Raw genomic sequence first — 23826 nt, 5'->3', positions numbered from 1 at the left:
TTTTGAAGTTGGGTGGATGAATATTGGAAAATTAGGAGGATCATCAACGTCATATCTTCTTGAATAAGGAAACCCATCTTTAAACCAAGAATTATTCAGAGCAACTGAAAGGGATTTAAAAGCTTTATCATGTAGCCACAAAGGTACTTCAGAAGAGATGTTATTGTACTAAAGATAACATCTCTTTTAAAGCTACTAGATTAGTTTAAACTTAGTTAAAATATATATAAATATAGGAGGCCACCTGTGACCAGGTATATAAACAAGAAATTAAATGCCTAAAGGATAGTCAAAATGAAGAAATAACAGATAAGAAATTGATAGCTGATGAATTTAATAACTATTTTATTAATATTCCAAAAAAATTATGTCATAAAATTCAACAAAGTAACGACTATTGTGCGAATATACAAAAACACTTGTTAAGTTGTAAATATGTATGTAATTAAGTATGTAATGTAATTAAGTAATAAATCACTTAAAAATGGGGTAAGAGGAGGGGAAGACAACCTAATTAAATCCTACCTTAGAGAAAGACAACAATTTCAGAAAAAAACAGTAAACATCAAACTGTTGAAATTGGGGTGCCACAAGGAACCGTCCTCTACACTACTATTTAATGTGTATATAAATGGTACAATGTCAGTGGTGAAGGAAGCTGAAGTTTACTGTTTTGCTGATGATACTGCAATAATAGCCAGTGGTAAAAACTGGAAAGAAGCTGAAATTGCAATACAAAAGACAAAAGAATGGTTGGACTACAGTTGGACTACAGGACTTACACTAAATATTGACAAAACTAAATTTTTAACATGTTCTTTTTTAAATCAGAGCATACTGAATATATTGACACTTGAAATACACCAAGCAAATTGTAACTTTTGGTCTCTTATGTAAATGTAATGATAAAATTAAAAAGACAGAATTTATCAAATACCTAGAAGTTTACTTTTAGTTTACTATCAAATACCTAGAATTAAGAAATATTTTATCATTGCAAACATTAAAATCAGTTTATTTTGCCTTAATTGAATCAATTTTAAGCTATGGTTTGGTTGTCTGGGAAAATGCGGGTAGCACTGTTTTATCTAAATTAAAAATAACACAGAAATGGATAATTAAGATTATGATTTTTAAAAACAGAAGATACCCTACAGAACTTGTCCTCAAGAAAAGCAACCTGCTTTCACTTAAACAACTGCATATTAAGGCAACTATAAGGTTAATGCTTAAATCATCATTTTATAAAAAACAAATTGATCATGGGCTAAATACCAAAATGGCTGCTCAAAATCTTGAAATCATACAAAATCCTAAACATACCCTATGTCAGAAACACATATTATACTATGTAGGACCTAAGCTCTATAATATGTTGCCAAATGAAACTAGATTAAGTCCATACTATAAGGTAAAAAAATAAATAAATAGGTGGATAATAGAAAATAAAATAGAAATTTCCTATCTTATTTAATTTACAATGATTTAGATTTTAGAATAATACCATCATATATGTATAATCAGTGTTTTTCTTAATATATGTATAATTTTTGTTTTGCCAGGAACATTGGTAATAAATAATAATAATAAGCCTTTATTTCCAACAAGCAGCTTGCCCAATAACATGAGACAGTTGCAAAACCATGAAAAAAAAAATAGTTTAAAGAAAAAAAACAAACCTAAAATGATGAATGAAAAGAAAAGAAAAAAAGGAAAGTCACAATCTCAAAAGTTATCCAAAAAATTAGAACAAATAACTACTAATATGATATAAAAACCCAATTATAAAAGTTTAACAAGATAATCACATATTCAACAAAATTAAATTAAATTAACTGCAATATACCTACTAGCTATAACTTAAACACATGGGTCTTAATCCCAAGAGTAATGATCCACCAAGATATCGACAATCACATGAACCAGAGAGAAATTTATATCACACATGTGACAGATCCGATTAAATATAGCGCATATTGTATATAGCGGCGATTTTAACAGGACGTTAGTATGAGGCCTTGGCAGAAAGAATGCTAGGGGATGTCTAGCATTAAGCCTAGGCACCATGAAAGGTACACCAGAAAGGAGTACAGGACTATCAATGAATCCATTCAGTAACCCATGCAGGACTTTTACAGAGAAGATCATTCTTCTGAGATGTAATGGATGTAGATTGAAGCGTTCCAATAGTTGCCGATGATCAAACCCTCTAACTGGATATATGCCATCCTGCCTGAAGGCCAAAACCTTAGCAAATCTATGCTGAACAGATTCACGGAGCCCAACATGATTCTGATAGATCAGGTTCCATATAATGCAGCCAAACTCCAGTTTTGATCTCACAAAGCAACAGAAAAGCAGTCTTAATGTACATTCCAAAGTAAAACTCTGAGAACTTCTAATTATGAACCCAAGCCTTTTCAGAGCTGACTTGACTATGTTGTTGAAGTGTGGAATGAATATAAATTCAGAGTCAAAGGTGATACCAAGATCAGTAATTTATTCTAATCTACTCAAAATAGTATCATTAATAAAGTAATCAAAATTTAAGGGTGTTTTTGATCTAGATTAACTGACCACACTACTGTTGCAGGATTAATTACGCTTTAGACGGGATCTGGAGAATCCTAACTTTTATTCATTTGGTTAAAATATTTAAAAATGACTTTATTCTAAATTTTTCTTTCAAAACTGAGACACCCACCATAATTACAATTGCCTTCGACTCTTAATGGAATTCGCCAATATTTTTCATTAAACCACTATCAATATTATCACCATTTTAATTCTTTGTTATTGTTTACAATATGCGGTGCATGGAGAAGATTTCACGGCAATTGAATTGGTCAACCGGTTTACTAAAGCGGACGCCAGTGGCGCCGCGTGTCGAATTATTACGATTTGGCCCGTAATTGTACTTTCCACTAGGCACTCTATGGTTTGCTTATTAGTGACCTATGTATGGGTTTTGGTTGGGCCCATAGCGGCTAAACCCATAAAGTAACGAGTGAAGTTCCTCAATCTCCGGTCTTGCGCCCAGACGTCTTTTGGACTACTACTTAAGCAGTTCCGCGACGCATCTGGGGGTCTTTCCAGCTCCTGCGTCCGTCAAGAGTGAACCGTGCTGCCCGCTGTGACGGAGAGAGGTTTGAAATAAATCTATTATCATCTCTCTCCGCCAGCACCTTTTTTGTTAAAATAACATCTAAAACTAAATTGCATTAGTGTTTCTTCAGTTTCAACGAAATATTTTTGAAGCAGGATGGGTTTTAGTAGTTTGATGCCTCTCGAAACTTCGTAAGTAGTTTTCACCGTTGGTGACATTTTATTTGGTGTTCCGGGTTTCCATTGAGAAATCTCTCTTAGGGCTCCTTAAATATGACAGTGTAAACCGCCAGCCGTGACCCAGCAGTGATGAGGATTTCGCCCTGAAGCCTGAAAAATAATTTCGCCGCCCTTAGCCCCGTCAACACACATCATGCCGTAAGCCCTATGTGGTGAAAAATTGCCCATCGCGGGCTCTCGCCCCCGAAAGAAGAACACCATGGAACTTGACCCGTAAGCACATTCTTTTAATCTTAACCATATTCTTCTTTTGATTTTTTTTTTTTTGTATGATTTAACATGAATTTATTATCACTTTCTCATTTTAATATTTAAAACTTAAGTAACTATATTTATGGTATAATTATCTAAATTAAAACAATTCAATGTTACGCCTTATTATGTAATGCTTCCGAAGTGATCACTGACGAATTCAGGTATCTACCTTTGGGTTATAAACTTGTATATATATATATATGTATATATCTTTTATTTATTTTTGTTTACCTTTTTAAGACCATCTTGTATATTTACTTATATTTACTTACCATGTAGATTTAACTCCTTGTTTCTGATAAATTAAGCTATTGAGTATGAAGACTTTAATAAACACCCTATTTAAATTAAATTAAGGAGTTTTACTACTGAGTGAGTGAGTTTGACTGAGGCAACTGACCATACAGAGAACCCACGAAGCCGGCCTGATAGGTTCTTTTTTTTTTTTGTTCCATCTTTTAAATTTAACAGGGTTTCTGGAACCTATCAGATCTAGGGAGTTGTTCTTGTTGTTTAGAACTCTTAAACCAAGACTGTCGAACAAACTCAACTCCCTAGAAATAGCCCCTGTAAACCGGATAGTCTTGCCGGGATAATATTTTTAACATAACAAGATGGCGCCCAACGTGGGGGCAATATTTTTTAAAAAAATTTATGGAAATTAAGGAAGGAAGGGGAGATTGGATTTTCATTTTTTTTATATAGTACTTTTCTTTTGAAAGTTTTTTTTTTTTTTTTTTTTAAATTTAATTTCCTTTTGGTAGATTTAATATATTATAGGGTGTTTGAAAGTTTGAAGATTACTTATCTACTTACATTTCATTTTCTAATTAGGATTATAACTTGCTAAGATTTTCTTTTAATGTAACGTTTCAGCTAGACAGGGCTAATTAAATAAATTACTTATAGTAAATCTTTGAGGCGAATTGAATTTTTTTGGGCGAAATTCTTTTGCTGGGCTAGGGGAAAATCGGCACTGCTGGGTCATGCTTACTGTAATACTGTGAAAATATAAATTGTTTTCGAATTGTTTTTCTGAATTTGGAGATTTTTTTAAGAGTGATTTAGGTATAAAGATATTTAGAGCTTATAGAAATAAAATTTAGATAGGTATTTTATATTAGATATTGTTATTATAGATATATTATTAGGTATAATTATTCTAGGTTGGGGGGGAATCTTACTGAGGTGTTTTACTAACAGTGATTAGTGTTGCAACTCAGTAAAGCGTTTATACTGTCATTGGGATTTTAACGTAGGTTAGGGGCAGTACAAACCCGGGACTTCAGATTTTTTTTTTTTTTTTTAATTTTTTTTGGAACGGGGTGGGTTGCACTGTGTGCACCGTACCTTGTTAGCGGCTTAGTTGCTCAAGTTACATCACAATACACAATACATACAGGGGACAATAATTAAAAAAAAAAAAAAGGGGAAAGAAAAGAAAAAAATTTATTAATTTTTTTTTTTATTTTTTTTTGTTTGTGTTATTGGCGGAGATATTTTTGGGGAAAATGGATATAAATAAATTGGAGCTGGACGAGCTTGAGTATGAGCTATCATCTCGAGGTGCTATCACGGCTGGTACTCTTATTGAAAAGCGTCAACGTTTAAGGTTATATTTGAAATTAGAGAAACTTAATAGCTTGCCGATGTTTGAGGTAATAGAATTGGACCCTGATAACGAAGTTGATATTTGTACAGGAAAGTGTAATTTATTGGAAAGTGCTATCTCAGGTCTTAGTGAATTAAATATTAATAAAGAGTATAGTAGGTTGCGGTCTAAGGCCTTACATATCCAGGGTCGTTTCAAGAAGTTATTAGAATTTCATCCTGATTTTTCTGAAGAAGTAATGAGTTTGTCTACTCAGCTAAATTCTATTATTGATAGGTTAGAAATGGCCAAGAGAACCTTGACAATGAGTGTAGAGGAAATTTTGCAGGTGCCGGTTACTATTGAGGCTTCCCCTGGAGAGGACTCCCTTCTGGATCATCCTCTTCCTGTTTCTCAAGCTCAGACAGAAGTCTCACAGCATCTTTCACCCAATGTGATTCCTTCGACGGTATCTGTAAATTCAGGTCCCTCTTGTTCGTTTCGGCCTGCTTCAATTCCGTTTACTCGAACAGCACCAACTTTTTGTGACCACACTTCGACACATTTAGTTCAGTCACTTCACACCATTCCTTCTACGAACGTTATTTCACAGGATCCAGTTAACCCAATAACGTGTTCTTATTATTCCCCATCGAGGAACTATTCCTTTCCTCCACAATCTAATTCCACCTTGAAGCGGAATGTACCCGTGTTTACTTCTGCTAATGCTAATGATGTCACGATTCCGTTAGGTTCCGATGATCTGGCTAAGAGCTTTTCAACAATTTCAAAATGGCAGTTACATTTTGATGGTTCTGGTAGTGTTACCAATTTTATTGAGCGTGTAGAGGAGTTGGGTTTTGCTTGTGGAATATCTTGGAATCAGCTGCTGCATTGTGCAGTAATTTTATTTTCAGACACAGCCTTGTCTTGGTATAGATCTATACGCAGTGATATCAGGTCATGGGAAGAATTGAAATGTAAACTTAGGTCTGCCTATTTATCGTCAGAATATGAGGAGGATATTTGGTGTGATATAAGGAATAGGACGCAAGGTCCAGTGGAGAAGTCGGTAATCTTTATTGCACAAATGCGAAACTTGTTTCGAAAGTTACGTGAACCTCCATCCGAGGAAATGCAACTTCGCATTATACGCCGAAATTTGCTCCCCTCATTGCAAAATCAACTTGCACTTCACAATTTCACCAACATCACAGAGCTGGAACTTGCAGCACAAGAGATTGAGAACATCCAATTGCGAACTCAACGCATGCAACCTCCTCCAGTAAACCCTAATAATGTCGCCGAGCCTGAGTTGATGTATCAGCGACCAAGAAACCCTCGTGTACATACAATGAATTCTTCACCGCACCTTCAGAATTCTCGTGGTCCGGTGGTTTGTTGGAATTGTCGTAGTACTGGCCATTTGAGTAGTACTTGTCCACAACCCTTTCGTCGACACTGTTTCCGTTGCGGTCGGGAAAATGTGACTACCCGTTCATGTCCAAATTGTAGTAGGTCGGGAAACCCAAGGGCGAACTGTTAGTTAGTCGAGAGATCAGTTCGATTCCTAAGGTCTCGACTAGTAACCCCAGCTACCCTATTCTAGATTACGCCTTCGCACAGTGCAAGGGTGATGATCGTCCTCATCTCGAAGTCTCGATATTTGGTATGAAATTTATTGGCTTATTGGATTCTGGAGCAAATGTTACTGCTATTGGTTTAAGCATATGGAATATATTACAACGTTCAGACATACAATTGTTATCATCACCTTTTTCTCAGTGCAATTTTGGAAATCATAGTTCTAGTAAAGTGATTGGCGCAATTAACTTACCTATTGTTTTGTATGATAAGGTAGCGGTTTGCAGTGTTTTGGTAGTGGAGAAATTGAGTTGTCCATTGATATTGGGTATCGATTTTTGGAAAACTGTTGGTGTCGTTCCTGATTTGCAAAATGGTTGTTGGTATTTTGGTGTGCCGTCTCAGGACATCTGTATCACTGAAGCCATTATTCCTCAGGAAATTTTAACCCCAGAACAGCGATCCGCCTTGGATAAATTGACTTCAAAATACTTTTCTTTAATGGGTGGTAAGCTTGGTCGAACAGATTTAGTGAAGCATCAGATTAATACTGGTAATGCCCAACCCATTCGTTTGCGCCCTTATAGATACTCACCCGCCACTCTAAAGATTATCGATGAGGAGGTTGATAACATGCTGCAACTCGATATTATCGAGCCATCACAATCTGCCTGGTCTTTCCCTGCCTTAGTAGTACCGAAAGGTAATGGTAAATGGAGATTTTGCGTGGACTATCGAAAACTAAATTCTGTTACGGCTAAGGATGCTTATCCGATCCCTTTTATTGATAGTATTTTGGACAAATTAAGAAATGCAAAGTATCTTACTTCGTTAGATGTTAACTCTGCATATTGGCAAATCGAGGTTGATGAACATTCACGTGATAAAACTAGTTTTTCTGTCCCTGGTCGGGGACTTTATCGATTTAAGAGAATGCCATTTGGGTTGACGAATGCCCCTGCAACTTGGCAGCGATTGGTAGATACCTTATTGGGAGCTGATTTGGAGCCACATGTCTTTGTTTATTTAGATGACGTAATCTGTATTTCTGAGACTTTTCAGCAACATTTAGAGGTTTTGGAAGAGATTTTCCAGAGATTTCATAGAGCCGGTATAACACTCTCTCAGGATAAGTGTAAATTCTGTCGATCCGAACTTAAGTATTTAGGATATGTTGTCGATAAAGATGGACTTCATGTCGACCCGGATAAGGTGACAGCCGTATTGAACATTCCGACTCCAAAGAACACCACAGAAGTCCGACGTGTCATCGGTATGGCGTCCTGGTACAGGCGTTTTATTCCTCAGTTCTCAACCGTTATTTCTCCCCTTACCGCTCTTCTTTGTAAACACAAAAAGTGGAACTGGACCCCAGAATGTCAAAATTCGTTTCAGAACATCAAAAATTCGTTAGTTTCCGCTCCTGTACTTACTTGTCCTGATTTCTCGAAACCCTTTTTGGTTCAGACTGATGCCTCAGCGTATGGGATCGGTGCTGTATTATCTCAAGAGTTTGATGATGGTGAACATGTTATCTGTTACATATCTCGATCTCTGTCTAAAGCAGAGAGGAATTTTTCCACCACAGAGAGAGAACTGTTGGCCATTATTTATGCTTGCGAGAAATTACGACCCTACTTAGAGGGATACTCCTTTAAAGTGATAACAGATCATCATAGTCTGAAATGGATTCATAGTCTGAAGGAACCAACAGGACGGCTTGCCAGATGGGTTTTGCGGTTGCAACAATTCGATTTTGAGGTTATTCATAGAAAGGGCCAAGATCATGTTGTGCCGGATGTTCTCAGTAGAGCTGTGCCAGAGATTGCTAAATTGAGTGTATACCAGGAACCAGAAGTTGCAGATAAGTGGTATCGAAGAGTTTTCAATCAGGTCGTAGAGAATCCTATTAATTATCCCCAATGGCGAATTGAAGGAAATTTACTTTACAAGTATGTGAAGTGTCCCCGTCTCTTCGAGATGATGAAGATTTCTGGAAGGAAGTAGTACCCAAGGATCGAAGACGTATGATTTTGAAAGAAAATCATGATCATCCTTTGGCTGGTCATGGTGGTGTCATGAAGACATACGAACGATTGAAGCGTCGTTATTATTGGCCAAAAATGAGAGCTGATGTCCTCCGATATGTTAGGCATTGCGCCAAATGTATTTCGCAAAAGCCCCTCCGGGAGCGACACGGATTAATGGGACAACAAACTCAAGTTTTGAAGCCATGGAACACGATTAGCGTCGATCTTTTTGGGCCCTTGCCTCGTTCTACTCAGGGTTACAAATACGTATTGGTCGTCTTGGATACCTTCACTAAATTTCCTTTGTTCTTCCCTCTTTGCTCAGCTAAGGCCCCTATGATTTGTCGTCTTATAGAGGAACAAGTTTTTCTCATTTTTGGTGTTCCCCAATTTCTTATTTGCGATAATGGTGCTCAATTTCGAGGTGAACTTTTTTCCAAACTGTGTGAGCAGTATAAGGTCAATATCCGATATACTCCGGCTTATCATCCCCAGGCCAACCCCGTGGAGCGTGTGAATCAAGTCCTTAAAACCATGTTAAGTTGTTATATTGAGGATAATCATAAGAATTGGGATCGACTTCTACCTAAGGTTGGTTCTGCCATAAGATCTTCGGTGCATGAAGCCACCGGGCTCACTCCCTATTTTATGAATTTTTCCAGAGAATATATGCCCTCGGGCGACCAACACAATAATAGGGATGTTCCCAGTATCACGGTTGGCGACTTTATGGCACGTTCACGTGAATTAAGTAAAGTATATAGGGACGTTGAGGAAAGACTGAAAGCGGCGCATCAAAGATCAAAGAATCGTTATAATCTTCGACGAAGACCAATTAGTTTTGAGATCGGTGAGCGAGTTTATCGCAAAAATTACGATCTTTCTGATGCTAGTAAAAACTTTACCGCCAAACTTGCACCAAAATTTTTGGGCCCCTTTACAATAAAGAAGAAGTTATCTCCGGTAGTCTCTCGTATGAACTGATTGACGAAAAGCGCAAGTTTAAGGGTGCTTGGCATGTTAAAGATTTGAAAAAGATCCCAAAAGAAGAACTACTCGTTAATTCCGATTCCGATTAGACTTTATCGATTTTGCTTACTGGTCGGGACGTATGTTTTTTTTTTTGTGTTTTACTTATTAGTTCTTTCGATTTTTCAATTCAAATATAATTTCTTTTTCTCCAGTTTCTTTCCTCAAAGCTGTGCGGACTGGGTATTTTGATGTTTTTGCGGTTATTGGATAGTAGCTACCTTGTTTGTTTTTCTCTTTCTAGTGAAGTTTCTTGTGGTGAAGGCCTACCACTTGAAGCATTTTAGATTTCCGATTAGGAATTCTATCAGAAATTACTAGAAATTTTGTGTTATTTGGTATTTCGTTGGTTATTATAGTATTATTATTTCATGAGTCAATCAATTTGAAGTTTTAATTTTTCTGACTTATTTTAATGCTTGAATAGCATTTTCAAATAATTAGATTGTTCGCACATTCTTTACTTCCCTTCCCAGTTGGATGCTTACTTCTCTTCGCATGAGAATTACTTTTCTGGTAATTCTCTTGGGGGAAGAGGGGGAGTTGTTGCAGGATTAATTACGCTTTAGACGGGATCTGGAGAATCCTAACTTTTATTCATTTGGTTAAAATATTTAAAAATGACTTTATTCTAAATTTTTCTTTCAAAACTGAGACACCCACCATAATTACAATTGCCTTCGACTCTTAATGGAATTCGCCAATATTTTTCATTAAACCACTATCAATATTATCACCATTTTAATTCTTTGTTATTGTTTACAATATGCGGTGCATGGAGAAGATTTCACGGCAATTGAATTGGTCAACCGGTTTACTAAAGCGGACGCCAGTGGCGCCGCGTGTCGAATTATTACGATTTGGCCCGTAATTGTACTTTCCACTAGGCACTCTATGGTTTGCTTATTAGTGACCTATGTATGGGTTTTGGTTGGGCCCATAGCGGCTAAACCCATAAAGTAACGAGTGAAGTTCCTCAATCTCCGGTCTTGCGCCCAGACGTCTTTTGGACTACTACTTAAGCAGTTCCGCGACGCATCTGGGGGTCTTTCCAGCTCCTGCGTCCGTCAAGAGTGAACCGTGCTGCCCGCTGTGACGGAGAGAGGTTTGAAATAAATCTATTATCATCTCTCTCCGCCAGCACCTTTTTTGTTAAAATAACATCTAAAACTAAATTGCATTAGTGTTTCTTCAGTTTCAACGAAATATTTTTGAAGCAGGATGGGTTTTAGTAGTTTGATGCCTCTCGAAACTTCGTAAGTAGTTTTCACCGTTGGTGACATTTTATTTGGTGTTCCGGGTTTCCATTGAGAAATCTCTCTTAGGGCTCCTTAAATATGACAGTGTAAACCGCCAGCCGTGACCCAGCAGTGATGAGGATTTCGCCCTGAAGCCTGAAAAATAATTTCGCCGCCCTTAGCCCCGTCAACACACATCATGCCGTAAGCCCTATGTGGTGAAAAATTGCCCATCGCGGGCTCTCGCCCCCGAAAGAAGAACACCATGGAACTTGACCCGTAAGCACATTCTTTTAATCTTAACCATATTCTTCTTTTGATTTTTTTTTTTTTGTATGATTTAACATGAATTTATTATCACTTTCTCATTTTAATATTTAAAACTTAAGTAACTATATTTATGGTATAATTATCTAAATTAAAACAATTCAATGTTACGCCTTATTATGTAATGCTTCCGAAGTGATCACTGACGAATTCAGGTATCTACCTTTGGGTTATAAACTTGTATATATATATATATGTATATATCTTTTATTTATTTTTGTTTACCTTTTTAAGACCATCTTGTATATTTACTTATATTTACTTACCATGTAGATTTAACTCCTTGTTTCTGATAAATTAAGCTATTGAGTATGAAGACTTTAATAAACACCCTATTTAAATTAAATTAAGGAGTTTTACTACTGAGTGAGTGAGTTTGACTGAGGCAACTGACCATACAGAGAACCCACGAAGCCGGCCTGATAGGTTCTTTTTTTTTTTTGTTCCATCTTTTAAATTTAACAGGGTTTCTGGAACCTATCAGATCTAGGGAGTTGTTCTTGTTGTTTAGAACTCTTAAACCAAGACTGTCGAACAAACTCAACTCCCTAGAAATAGCCCCTGTAAACCGGATAGTCTTGCCGGGATAATATTTTTAACATAACACTACATTTAGCCGCATTCAAGTCTAACCTGTTAACAGCGCACCATACCTCCAATGTATTTATGCAGTTCTGAAGAAAAGCACAATCCTCCAAACCATATACATTTAAATATAGCTTCAAATCATCGGCAAAAGCCAGCCTATGACAAGTAAGTGAGTCAATCAAGTCATTTATAAAAAAACTAAACAGGATAACCCTGTTCGAGTTTCGATTTAAAGCCCTCATATTCGACATATTGAGATCCATCAATCAAGTAGGAATGAAATAAATTAAATAATCTCCCTGACTATAAACGATAAACCATATTGAGTTAATTTATGCAGGTAAAAATAGTGATTTATCCGATCAAGAGCTTTTTGGAAGTCGGTAAAAGTATTACAGTATTAACATCAAGTGATTGATTTAAAGATGTGGCTAGACAGACAGGATAAGTTAGTAACACAAGATCGCCCGCTAAAAAATCCATGCTGGTCTACAGAGATGAGTTCTGTTGCGTGACTAAATAGCGACGGATTCAGGATAATTTCGAAATTTTTTGAGAAGTTACAGAGTAATGAGATTGATCAGAGTCTCCAGCTTTTAAAATAGGTATTATTTTAGCAGTCTTTCAAATTTCAGGAATCTGTTCTCTTGACAATATTAAGTTAAAAATGTAGGTCAGCGGATCAGCCAGGACACCAATGCAATCTTTAACCAAGAAGTCTTATATGACTTTTTTCCCGCCCAATTTATCCGTAAAAAATGCCTATTTTACCACAGTCTAACAAATCTATATACTGTTGAAATCTATATACTTTGATTTTACCATGCATCTTTCTAGTAAGTATACAAAAAAATTATATTTGTGCTGTGCAAAATTCAGTAACTCAAGTTACTAGGTCTTGCCAATTTTTTTCCCAGAGTTCTAATACGCAGAAGAGCAGCTTTTATAAGTATGTTTGAGTTACAGTGTTTTAGAAATTTTTTGTCAGTCAAAAATTGTTCATAGAGGAGAGTGTAGTTGTGGTGGTTGGTGGTGCACGGTCGCATCCACATGTTTTTAGTAGTTTTGCTATTGTGATTTTGGATTTTGTGGTTATAAACGAGAGGTATTTTATTATAATGGGATCCCGTGCACGAAAAATTGTGCAAATGAGCTTAGAGAGGTAAGTAATTTTACAAAAAAGAGTACCTTTTATTATATTTTAAACTTTTTGTTTGTTCTTAGGGCGAAATCCACATCTCCAGATCAAGATTTGCCATTGGATGATGATGATAACCGACCAATTTATTCTGATTCTGATGATAGCGATAAGGACCCAGACTATGATCCCAGTCTTGAACGAACTAAAAAAGTTAGACAATATTTTGATCTTGATAACCTAAGAGAAATTGATCAAATCCCTGAAAATACATCCGATAAGTTGACAACCGTTGCCGTTAACGATACCGATGCCGTAACGGTATCAAATTCACTAAAGACCGAAGATATTGACAACATTTGTGAATTAGTGCTAAAAGATATTATAAACAAAGTTGTACTCGGATTAAAAGAAAAAGGTGTAAAGAGTGAAAGAAGTGTTATCTTAAAATAAATGAAAATTCAAGTGACAAAATTAGGAAAAAGTTTTGGAAACTAAACTTTTCTGGCAGAAGACTTTTTTTAGAAGCCTATATTACTCAGAATAAAATAAAGTACCGAAGTCAAGCTTTAAAACCGAAGCAATTTTCTTTAAAATATTTTCTACCACGTCTTGTTAATGAAGATGATAGGCTACCAGTATGCAAGCCTATGTTTTTACATACTTTGGGGCTAAAAACAGACGGTATAATAACCAGTCATTTCTCATCAAAATTAAATAGCTCCGAGGGCCTTGCTAAGTTAGAAGATGAAAGGGGATTAATCTCAAGAGGATTGTTACAAAGCAAAAAAGAGGAAACAGAAAAACTAGTAATAACCCACATTGAATCTTTCCGTCCAGTTGTTTCTCACTATAATCTTCAACATTCACCAAATAGGCGTTACCTTTCTCCAGAACTAACTATTAAATATCTGTGGGATGATTATTGCAGCAGATTTAAGAAAATATCCTACGATCTCTACCGAAAAATATTCGACCAACAAAACAGATGCTAGAAAAGAATATCAAGCTGATAAGGAAAAGTCTCTGGATGAAAACAGAAAGATATTTAGCGTTGATATGCAAAAAGTACTTTTACTTCCAAAAATGTCTACAAAACAATCATTTTTTATTTCAAGGTAAGTAAAAAAAACTTCGCTATAAAATGTGCATTTGAAACTTATTATATTTTTTAGGCTTGTTGTTTTTAACGAAACTTTTGCATCTCTAAAATTGGATGAAAATATATGTATAGTATGGCATGAAGCTACAAGGGGAAGATCTGCGGCAGACGTAACTTCAGCCTATTATAATATTATTAAAAGTTATGATGCAGTTGTAACCGATTTGGTCTTTTGGGCGGACAATTGCTCAGCGGAAAACAAGAAGTGGACACTTTATTCATCACTTGCTTTGTTTGTAAATGCTTCGTGGGGTCCAGAACAAATCACAATAAAATACTTTGAGCCAGGGCATTCATTTATGGCAGCGGATTCTGTTCATGGGAATATAAGTGCTGAAATGAAAAGAAATCCGAACATTTATGACTTTGAGCAACTCGTAAAAATAATTGAAAACTCGTTTTGAAAAACAAAATGCTTAATTCTAAACCATTCAGATTTTTTTTCGTTTCAAGATGGTTGTGAGCAAAGAAAAAATAATAATATTCCTTTATTAGAGTCTATTAAAATTATTCAGTTTAGAAAAGGATCAAAACAATTTTATTATAAACAATCTTTTTCTGATGAGTTTCAGGAATGTGATTTCTTAAAAACAAAATTTCATTTGTAAAATTCACAAATTCACAAAAAGTTTAAAATTAGTGGTCAACAGCAGGATTATGATGAATTTGTATTGTTGAGACAACAGTATGTGAGTACTTAAGAGAGTTGTGCTATCAACAATACATTAAGAAGGTGGAAATGAATCTCGCTGGCAATCCAAGGTACTTCTGGTCATATATTCAAAATAAAAGAACTGGTTTTAGTCTTCCCTCCAGAATGACATACAATAACAGGATTAGTATGAATATCTCGGATACTGCGGATATGTTTGCAGAATACTTTTCATCCGTCTATTCGGATGAGCAAGTCAATGACCTACCATCTTTTGATTTTGATAAATCAATTTCAACACAGGATGTTTATGAGGTTATTACTTCCTCTAAGAATAAGCTCTGCGCTGGACCAGATGGGATTCCGGCATTCTTCCTAAAGAAATGTGTTTATGTTCTTATGAAACCAATACTGTTCATTTTTAACAAATCTCTAGGTACTGGTTCTTATCCCACTCTCTGGAAGAGAAGTTTTCTAAAACCCATTTTTAAATCTGGTAGTAGAAATGAAATTTCCAATTATCGGGCTGTGTGTAACCAATCTGAGTTGCCAAAGCTGCTTGACTGCCTGGTCAGTCATAGGATTGTCTGGAGTTTTAAATATTTATTTAATCCTAAGCAATTTGGATTTATAAAAGGCAGATCTACTGATGCTAATTTGGTGCTGTATGTCAACTACCTCTACCGCTGCTTGGAGAAGGGACTTCAGGTTGACTCAATATATACAGATTTTTCCAAAGCTTTTGATCGGGTTAACCATAGGATACTCTTGCAGAAGCTTAGAGCTTTAGGTATTGTGGGGCCTCTTCTTCAGTGGATCTCGGGATTCATCAGAGGTAGAACCCAGATTGTTAATCTTGGAGGTACATGTTCCTCTGAAATTTTGGTGGCATCTGGGGTGCCACAGGGCTCTCACTCGGGCCCTGTTTTGTTTTGCCTCTTTTTGATTGATTTAGTTTGGAAACTTGAAAATTGTCATGTGCTAATGTTTGCTGATAATGTGAAGCTATTTAGGCTTATCACATCCCTTTCTGATGCTGTGCTCCTGCAAAAAGACCTCAATTTGTTCTTTGATTGGTGCCACTTGAATAGAATGTCCCTTAATATCAATAAGTGCCATAAGATTACTTTTTCTAAGCAAAGAGACCCTATTGCTTTTCTTTATAAAATAAATAATGTAGCAATTGGTGTCAAAACAGAGGTTTCTGACTTAGGAATATTTATTGACTCCAGGTTGTCTTTTAAAAGTCACATCAATCAGATGACTGGTAGGGCAATGAAAATACTGGGTTTTATCCAACGGTCTACAACTGATTTGTCTTTGTTTACTTTTAGAATACTTTATTGCTCTCTTGTTAGGCCCATCTTGGAGTATGGCTCAATTGTGTGGTCCCCGTCATATAACTGCTACATTGAGCAGATTGAAAAAACTGAAAATAAATTTTTAAGGGTGGCGCCTTTTAGATGTGGTTACAGGAGACAGGAGTATTACTATCAGTGGGTCAGGGATAACCTGAACTTACCCACATTAGAGTCACAAAGAACATTACTCGACTTATGTTTTATGCATAAGGTTTTAAATGCTACTATAGATTGTCCCGAGTTATTGTCTCTTTTTAAACTTAGGGTGCCTTTCAGTTTGAATAAACAATCAGAAATATTTTCAGTCCCATTCCACCATACCAATTATGGCATTAATGAGCCAATTACACGAATGGCTCGAAGTGCTAATGGTCTGTCAGGACAGATAAACTTTTTTGACTCTAGGATAACATCTTTTAAGGGGCAGTTAAAGAATATTATTTCATAGGGGCTTTAATTAATTAACTCATCTACACCTTTCACTGATTTATAGATAGTTTTGTATCTGAATATATATGTTTCTATGGGTATGCTATGTAATACTTTTGTAAATGGATTCCGTCAATAAATAAATAAATAAATAAATAACTAATTTGGTAGCTGAAAAATCTGTTAGTGACGTTGCTAACTTGTCTACTCTGATATCAAAATTAAAAACGATTGTTACCTGGTTTAAATTAAGCGTAGTGGCTAGCAACGAACTAAGAAAAGCAACTGGTACTGAAACAAACTAATTCAAGAAGTTAGTACTAGGTGGAATTCTAAGTACTTTATGATAGAGTGTTTTTTGGAACTAAGATCAACCATAAATGAAATTATTAATCGACATAGTTCAGCACCAAATATAATCAGTGCAAAAGAAGCCGAAGAATTAGAAGAGATTAAGCACTTATTGCAACCCTTGGAACTGAGAGAACAACTAGAGAATTATGTGGGGAACATTATGTAACCAGCAAAGTTATCCCAATGGTAAACTGCCTTTTCGGTTAAATTAATGAAACCTCACCTGTTTTAGATATTGGTAAAGAATTAAAAAAAGTTTGCTTAAACAGACGGAAAAGAGATTTGAAGATATTGAAAATGTAGGGATACTAGCAGTGTCCACATTACTGGATCCACATTTTAGAAGACTTCATTTTAAGAACCCATTAGCTTGCGCAAATGCTGTTAATTTATTACAATGCCTTTACAAAGAAGAACTTAAGTTACAGAAAGCTGGAGAGCCTTACATTGGCGATGTTGATGGAATTGACAATGTAAAACTATCCAGGTAAAACTAATATTTTTCAATAAAGTGGAAGCTAATTTTTGCATCTATTTTTATTTTTTCAGGCAGTTCAAAAGAATTTAATTTGTGGAGCGGTCACCATACAATTGTTGAACGAAAGAAGTCAAAACAATTAGATGAATATTCTACAGATATTACATCAAAAGTCACTCAATACTTAAGGAGTCCAATTTCCAGTTTTACTGATAACCCGCTGTCTACTTGGAAAGCAATGTCTGGAATACATCCCATCCTAGTAAAATTGGCCTAGAAATACTTATTGATTGTGGCAACCTCTGTACCCTCTGAACAGCTTTTCTCTAAGGCAGGACAAACACTGACACAAATGATAAATTGTCTGAAAGAAAAAAGACTCTCAAAGTTACTATTTTTAAATAGTGTTAATAAGAAGTTTTGGAATGTGTAATTTAATTTGTTTTTATTTTATGTTGCAGTTAATTTTCTATATGGATTTAGGATTATGTGTTTAGTGTAATCTGTAATCTAAAACATTCAAAAAGTATTTTTTTAAATAAAATGAGTCTCCTTTATAATAGACTTTTTACTTTAATGTTTAATGACTAGTTTTTCCAAAAATTATTTGAATTATGATTATTACTTTACTAATCAAAACTAGAAAAATACTCTGATTCGATACATCAATTTTTTTGAAAATATCAATGTATTGGAAAGAACAATGTTTTCAATTTTTGATACATCATTTGATACCAGTATCTATTTTTTCAATTTTGGGCGTCCCTAAGTCAAATTGTAATTGAAATAAAATCTATCATAGATATTTATTAATTATTTTGTATAGAATAAATGTTGTAATACAACATTTAACATAAATTTGTACTTAAACTTAAAAGCTTTAGTTACTCAACAACAATTATTTTTTTAAGGAAATATTTCCCATTTAAATTTTTTTCTAAATATCTATAACAATGTATTAGTAAACACAGAAAATCTCTAAATCTTCCTAAAATGTGGCCTTGACAAAGTAAATAATAGCAAGGCAATTGAACATATTTTACCAAGCCTTGAAATATTTATAAATATGACTAAGATGGTTAAATATTTGGAGATACATTTATTTAGGAATATTTTTAACTTATTCATCTGAAAATACAATGACCTCTTTTATTACTTACCACAAGGAACACTATATCCCCTTCGATAATCTCTTGAGCTAAGTGGCGAATCCAGCTTTTCTTTTCCTGTAGCTCTATACCGGGAACTTCCTCTCCAAATTACTAATTTGCTAAATACATTAACTATAGAATCACGAAGACTCCTGTGTATAGTTCTTGGGTCACTGTGTAAAACTTTTGTCTTTGACTGAGTGATTTCACTTTCTGTACAATCTATCTCTATACTGCTGGAAGCTTTAGATTTTCCCTTTTGTTTACATTTTTTTCTTGTATGTTTAGGATGTTTTTTAGAGGCCTGCGGTTCATTTTCATCATAAACCTCAAAGACTTCAAGCTCAAAATCCATGTCTTTTTTTTTCTTTTTATCATTTGTATGTTTGTTTACTTTTTGGTTTTTAATTTTAAGTCTTAGTTAGGACAATAACTTACGATAAAAACGATGCTAAGAACTATACAAAACTCTCATTATGCGGATGAATAAATCACGGCTTTCAGGTGAATTAGAATCAAAATAAAATCACATCACTGCCGAATATATTCAGGCTCGATTTCGCGCAATCACACCTAGGAAGTCACAATGTTGTTCTGCGGGGAAATGGCAGGTTAATTTAACACGAACTAAAACGTAAATTATGTATATATTTTCGATTTAAAAAAATGGTTTCACTGTCTTTTATGAGTTTATTCCCAAAAATAGTAAATCAGGATATTTTCCCATTTCCCACTACTTCGATTTTTGTTTTCATCATTGACAGATGGCCAGTGGTGATTGGTGACATTTGGGAGGTTGGCTTATTATACCCGAGATGGCGCTAGCAGTTTCAATGAAATAATATGGTCTCTAAACCTAGAGAAAGGCAAATCATTCACAGCATACGTTAAAATACAAATATGCCCAGCCAATCAGAGAAATTGAGAGTGGAGCAGCACTGCTGATCCTTTCGTGAAAGTTCGTACGTCAAATTTAGTTGCCGATTAGCTACGGAAATTGAAAATCAAGGCATTGGTTTTGTTTAACTTAACCTATATTGCAGATTTTATTTGCTTTGCTTGCTTCCTAATAATTGATTTAATTATCAACAATTATATCAACTTTGCGACTATTTGAGTGAAAATTCATAGTGTATAGTGTTGAGTGTCTACTCCATTATCTATACAATCCATATCTGTGCTGGTTTTGGGCTCAAAAACAAACAATTTAGTGTTTGATTTTCATTACCTTTCAATAAACTTGCCAGTGTGTTTCTTAGTGCATAATTTCCTTCCACTTAAACCAGTATTTGCACTTATCTGTTGCTGTCTGTTAGACAATTATGGCATCACTAAGGTAAGATACATATAATTTTTTTAGCTCTAATTTGAATAATTATTTATTTTGCAGTCAACAAAATGCAATCTGTGAAGTTTGTGATAAGGAATTTTCAAGCACATCTACCAGAAACAGGCATTGGAAAAAGTTTCACCCTGAATTTGTTTGGAAGGAAGAAATAAAGCACATTATATGTCCATTATATGTCCAATGTGTACTAATGATATCCAGACATTTTCATATTTTAACTGTTTAAACAAACATTTGCTTGATATTCACCATAAAACTGTCAAAGAATCAATTTTAAATTTTAGGAATTTTGAAGAATTCACATCTTGGAGGGCACAAGATAATAGGGAAGTAGATTATGCTTGTCAGACCCGAAACAAGTTTAAGAATGGGGAAGAACACATATTTTACAATTGTAACAGGAGTGATATCAGAGGTTGTACAAAGTCTTAGTTATCATTATCAAACATACATAAGTATGTTTTGTTGTGTTTACTTTTAGGATTTAATAGCGCATGCAAAGTGAGAAGTCTGGGGGAAGCATTCGCATTTTGCAATATGGAAAATTTAAAGTAGTAAGTGTTTCGATAAGTGGTAAGTTCTATGTTGTGTCTTGTCATGAACTATGTGATGAGCAATGTCGCACTGGATACTGTAACATCTGTAAAATATGTTTTCATAAATACAGATGTGAGTGTCCAGAAAATTCTGTCAAAACAGAAGAAAGAAAGAAAGAAAGAAAATGTGCTATATTACGTAAGACAACAAAATCTTGTGTACAAGCATCCTAAAAACTAAAAAATTCCAAATTCACTTTAAATTTCAAACGAACATAACTTCTAAAACACTTTACCATAAAATTTACACACATTACCAAAATTAATCATAACAAAACAGATTGAGAAAAAAAGCATCTTTTTGATAAATTTCATTAAAAAATAAGTAAAGCTGTCAATAAAACAGAATTTAGAAGAAGTAATTTACATTATTTAACAGGAAACAAAACTAAAACACTAAAATGATGTCAGAGCACAGGTTAAAAGGTATCATTAAAAAAATCGTCAAGGCTATAATATGCCCTGGATAATAAAAGTGATTTTAATTCCTTTTTGAATCTCTTAACTTCTAAAATTTGTCTGATACATAGAGGAACATGGTTGTAAATTTTTTTGCTGAGGTATATAAGTGAGTTCTTCGTGAGGGAGGATGTAGGGATTGGTAAGGGAAAATCGTTAACCTGGCGAGTCATATGACCAGTGTTAGAGGGAGGTTTAGGACATTTATGAATAAGAGTAGCTGTTTCTAAGATAAAAAGAGAAAAAAGAGTTAGGATTTTTTGAGATATAAAGAGAGGTTTACAAGAATCTCTTAACCCAGCGGAACATAGGTATCTAACTGCCTTTTTTTGAATCACAAAAATTATGTTTAATAATCCCTTGTTGCTTAAACCCCAAAAAGGCAAGCCATAACGAAGGTGGGACTCGATAAGAGAAAAGTACACTGAACGTGCAACTACCCCTCCCAGCTCATGCCCCGCCATTCTTACTGCAAAGCATCCAGAGGATAATTTTGATGCAAGATTTAGGATATGATCTTCGAAGCGAAGGCGACCATCAATGGTAATACCAAGGAACTTACAGCTTTCTTTGTTTTGCAAGGGGGAGTTTTCACTAAACATAAGGCCCTGAATGTCACACTTAAATCCCATAATAAAGGTTTTGCCCACATTAAATACAAGCCTGTTTGCAGCACACCACTCCGATAAAATCTTAAGATCCTTAAAAACCTGGGCTCTAACATTATCAGAATCTCTATGATTCCATAAAATGGTGGTATCATCAGCAAACTGAACCACTTTGCCCTGCAGTTTTATTGAACCCAAATCATTTACATAGAGCAAAAATAATAGTGGTCCTAACACTGAACCCTGAGGTACTCCAGTTTTAAGGGATCTGGAATCGGATAAACATCCAGATACTGTAACTCTTTGGGTACGATTAGACAGATAGGATTCCAGCCATTGCAATGCCACACCTCTAAAGCCATAATTATTGAGCTTAGACAGCAGTATTCCATGATCTACACAATCAAATGCCTTGGATAAATCGCAAAACACTGCCGCCGCGGACTCTCCAGAATTTAAGGACACATAGACACTCTCCAAAAAGCCGAAAACAGCGTCATGAGTCCCTTTTCCCGTTTGAAATCGAAACTGATTTGCAGATAAAATGCAATTATGTTGCAAAAAAGATAAAATTCTGATTTTTGCAAGTTTTTCAACTATCTTGGAGAGGGTAGATAATATAGAAATTGGACGAAAATTACAAGGCTCACTCACATCTCCACCCTTATAAAGAGGGATAACCACTGCCTCCTTCAAACATGCTGGAAAGATGCCATTATGAAAGGAATTGTTTATGGCAGAAGCTAAGGCATTCAATGCTGAGTCAGGCAAAAGGAGTAGTAATTTTGATGATATTCCATCAGCTCCAGCTGATTTATGGTTTTTTAAGCTTTTAATTGCATCTCTAACATCAGTAAGGCTAACAGGATAAAAGAAAAAAGAATTTTGAACTGACACTTGTTGAATATAATGCAAAGGATCAATATTAGTATTCACATCCTTGAGCAATAAATGAGGAATATTACAGTAATAATCATTTAAACTATTTGGTCTTACTTCTGGTTCTGAAACTTTCTTGTGAGAATGCCTGAAGTAATTTATAATTGACCAACATTCTCTCTGCCTATTTGAGGACATATTCAAGCGATCACTATAATATTTAACCTTTGCTGCTTTTATCGTCTTTCTGTATAGACTACGATATTTCTGATGATAAAGAATAATGTTTGCATTAGTTGTAAACTTGCACAGCTTAGCCAATAAACGGAGGTTTTTAGCTGAAGTTCTGAGGCCTGCTGTGACCCATGGTTTTCTATTTTTCATTTTAAGCCTCTTTTTAGGAAAACACTGATTGATCTTGTCACATAGCACATGAAATAACAAAGTACTTTGTAAACATATACATGCTGTAGCCATTTTTGAGCAGAGGAGTTTGTTGTAGGTTCCCCAACTGTGAGTGAAGAGGAAGAGGATAATGTTTTGTTTGTTGATCAACCACAACTAGCCAAATCAATTATTAGGAGGATGTAAACCATTTTATTCAGGAGAGTTCGAAAATGAAAGTCAATAGTTCTGCAATGGAATTGAAGTATTAATTGACTAATTGACTGACTAATTGACTGAAGAAAATCAAGAAGTAGTTTGAGTAACCTATAAGTTACATTTTTATTACATCGGTTATACTTATTTTAAGATTGCATTGCAAGAAATTTGTAGCTATGGTAGAAGTTTAGATAAAAATGCATTTGCCAGATTTATGGCTGTAATCAACAAATTTAAAAATAAAGAAGTGGAGGAAGAAAATTCTCAGGGCATTGAAAAGAAAAGAAAAATTGAAAAACAAATGTACTATCCAAATAAAAAATAAGCTAGATTTCTTTGTGTATTTAATGGCTAGATAATATTTGAATTGTAGCTATTTTTTTATGTTTGTTTTTAAAGCTGTGAAGTTAACAAAAATAGGATGTGGTATTTTATATGGTATTTTGTGTTATAATCAGTATAATATAACTAAGTATATTTTTTGTAAGGTTTTGGTGCAGGTTTCAAATTGTAAATACAAATTTTATGTAAGAGGTCATATACATAACTAGGTATAGTTTTTGTAAGGCTTAATTTGGTGTAGGTTTCAAATTGTAAAAACAAATTTTAAGACGTCATAGG

General features: G+C 34.9%; 1 protein-coding gene across 7 annotated transcripts in view; it reads right to left on the bottom strand.

Annotated features, from left to right (window-relative positions):
* LOC126741031 (probable phospholipid-transporting ATPase IM) overlaps positions 1-23826 on the bottom strand; it is a 374205-nt gene that overhangs the window by 172574 nt on the left and 177805 nt on the right. For 2 of the 7 annotated variants that reach the window (XM_050447295.1, XM_050447296.1), the window contains exon 1: positions 18722-19470. The exons of the other annotated variants lie outside the window; for them this stretch is intronic. In XM_050447295.1, the coding sequence (XP_050303252.1) occupies positions 18722-19067 (346 nt within the window). In that variant the 5' untranslated portion in view covers positions 19068-19470. Of the gene's footprint in view, positions 1-18721; positions 19471-23826 lie in introns of those variants that run through there. 7 annotated transcript variants of the gene reach the window in all.

Source organism: Anthonomus grandis, chromosome 10 (assembly GCF_022605725.1).
Source record: "Anthonomus grandis grandis chromosome 10, icAntGran1.3, whole genome shotgun sequence".
In the NCBI taxonomy this organism is placed as follows: Eukaryota; Metazoa; Arthropoda; class Insecta; order Coleoptera; family Curculionidae; genus Anthonomus; species Anthonomus grandis.
The sequence above is the reverse complement of the archived record's forward strand: the minus strand, read 5'-3'. Positions and strand labels throughout refer to the sequence as shown.